The 2,500-nt window shown below is 46.2% G+C and overlaps 1 protein-coding gene across 1 annotated transcript in view; it reads right to left on the bottom strand.

The window, feature by feature from the left end:
• adgrb2 (adhesion G protein-coupled receptor B2) overlaps positions 1 to 2,500 on the bottom strand; it is a gene marked incomplete at both ends in the record, with an annotated part of 134,998 nt that overhangs the window by 41,605 nt on the left and 90,893 nt on the right. Inside the window, 1 exon segment of the mRNA XM_083680401.1 lies at positions 129 to 232. Within this exon segment, the coding sequence (XP_083536527.1) occupies positions 129 to 232 (104 nt within the window).

Raw genomic sequence — 2,500 nt, 5'->3', positions numbered from 1 at the left:
ACACACACAGCTCGTCTCAGCCCAGACATAAGCTAGTGTCAGCCCAGACCTTGAACACAACGAGGCACACATATACTGTAACTGTTTTCAGGGTGTGTGTGTGTGTGTGTGTGTGTGTGTGTTCTCACCTCCAGAAGGCAGCATAGATGAGCAGCAGGATGAGCAGAGCGGTGCAAGAGACCCCACATCCCACCATGAGGGGCACCGAGGGCATACTGGACGGACCCATGTCCTAGAGAGAGAGAGAGAGAGAGAGAGAGAGAGAGAGAGAGAGGAGGTGGAGGTTACACAGAGAGGGAAACAAAGAAGATTGATTCCGGCTACCTTAATAGGTGTCCCGCCGAAACAATAGTCCCCCACACAGATCACTACACCAACCTTCTGTCCCTCCCTACCTTCCCTTCCTCCTCGTGCTCAGCCCCGTTGCATCTGATCTTAAAGTCTTTTCCGTCCGTCTGTCTGCCTTTTCCATGAAAGTCAGAGTTGGATTATTCCACTAAACTGCATTCTGATCTGTATGTACCTGTTTCAGAGTGTAGTCTATATTTACACTGAACACGGAGATGACCTTCAACTGTTATTCTGAATGATAACTTAGGTAACTAAGGAGGACAACATAACTGTAATTTTGTAACAAGTAAGGACATTGGACTATCTGATACAGGTCTACTGTGCTGTATATGGCATTTGTGAAACATTCGGTACAGTTGGACTCCATTCAAACACTAGACGTCAAGCACAAGACCACAAACGCAATGTAACCTGGGGATACGACAAATACAAAACAATGTGCTATGAATATATTAATATTAAATATAGAGTGGACATCATGTCAACATGCCAATCTGTCAAAACACAAACAAAAGAACACAACATGCATGCTGTGCTTGTTGCTTGAACAACAACATGTACGCCTGCTTGTGCTGTGGTGTGTGTTGTTTACAAGGACCCTCTAGCCCATGGGCTTGATATCGTTATACAGTAGATCCACCGTGCCTTTTAATACGGCACATGAAGGCACACTGCCTACCAATCCTTTCAGTTCTCCATATAATGAGTACAATTCCATACAATACAATATCATTCTATCCTTTATTGTCCATGGAATGCCATGGAAATTCATTTTGTCAGGTTAGGTTGTCAGTGGAGTCTCTGACAATTAATTATTAGACTGTCATGTATCCCCTAAACAGAGTAGGGGCTAGGGGTTGATTTGGAATTGTGCCAAGGTGTTTCCATGTGTCCTTCTCCCTCCCCTAGGTAGGGATAGACAAGAGATACATTAAGCAGTGTTGAGGACACACTCCCTGTGGCGTCCCAAATGAGCTAACGGTTTAGCCAGCTTTTAAGTCCTCAGTCACACACTTTATCCAAATGTACCTCCTAGAGCGGCCAACAGTCTCTGTCACTCAATCCGTCACTGCACGCACAAACAAACACACACACACACACACACACACACACACACACACACACACACACACACACACACACACACACACACACACACACACACAAAAACGCACACACACACACACACACACACACACACACACACACACACACACACACACACATACACACACACACACACACACATACACACACACACACACACAAAAACGCACACCCACACACACACACACAACTGATTCATGTATGCAATGCTTTGTGAGAGAGAAAAAGAGAGCGAGAGAGACAGAGAGAGAAAGACAGACAGAAAGACAGACAGTGGTGAGGAGGAGAAAGCAGAGTCAAAGCATTTCTCTCAGCGTTGTGATTTTTTCCTGGCCTATCAAAAGGACACTGTGCCAGGTGGAGGAGAGAGAGGGATGGAATACCAAATACTCCTCCACACCAATACAGAGCGCAGAGACTGGAGGTGAAATAAAATCAAAACTACCTCATCACAAAGGGAAAAAAAAAAGAGACACAGGTTTCTCCTCTCTAAAGGAACAATCGATTTTCCAGAGAAAAACAGAGAGGAGCCAGGTACCAGGACCAAAAACAAGAACAAGAATGAAGGGTAACAGTTCTGTTAGCTGGTTCTGATATGAGGAAGGTCAGACATGGAGCGTATACAGGAGTTTGTATTGTTCCTGTTTGGGTAAAAAAAAAAGCAAAAAAAATAAGCAAAAACAAGCACACAGACAGACACAGACAGTCCCCCCCCCCCTCTCTCTCCCCCTCACGCACACACAAACACACACACAGACACACACACACACACACACACACACACGCACACACACACACACACATCAGTAGCTTTGGGCTACAATGACACCCAGATCCTTGCCCTAAATAGACATGGTGATGCAGATGTGGTGAGGGCCGAGGAGAGGGGAGTGTGTGCATGTGTGTGTGTGCATGTGCGTGTGCATGTGTGTGTGTGTGTCATGGCATACCGATTACACTGGGAGCCCTGGGCTGTCCATCTCCCTGGCTCCAGGCTCCCTGGGGCAGCCTGGCTCCCGTGTGATCTACAATGGATCTATTT

The sequence above is a fragment of the Argentina silus genome, assembly GCF_951799395.1.
Source record: "Argentina silus genome assembly, chromosome: 11".
Lineage (NCBI taxonomy): Eukaryota > Metazoa > Chordata > Actinopteri > Argentiniformes > Argentinidae > Argentina > Argentina silus.
This window is presented reverse-complemented; position numbering and strand designations above follow the sequence as displayed.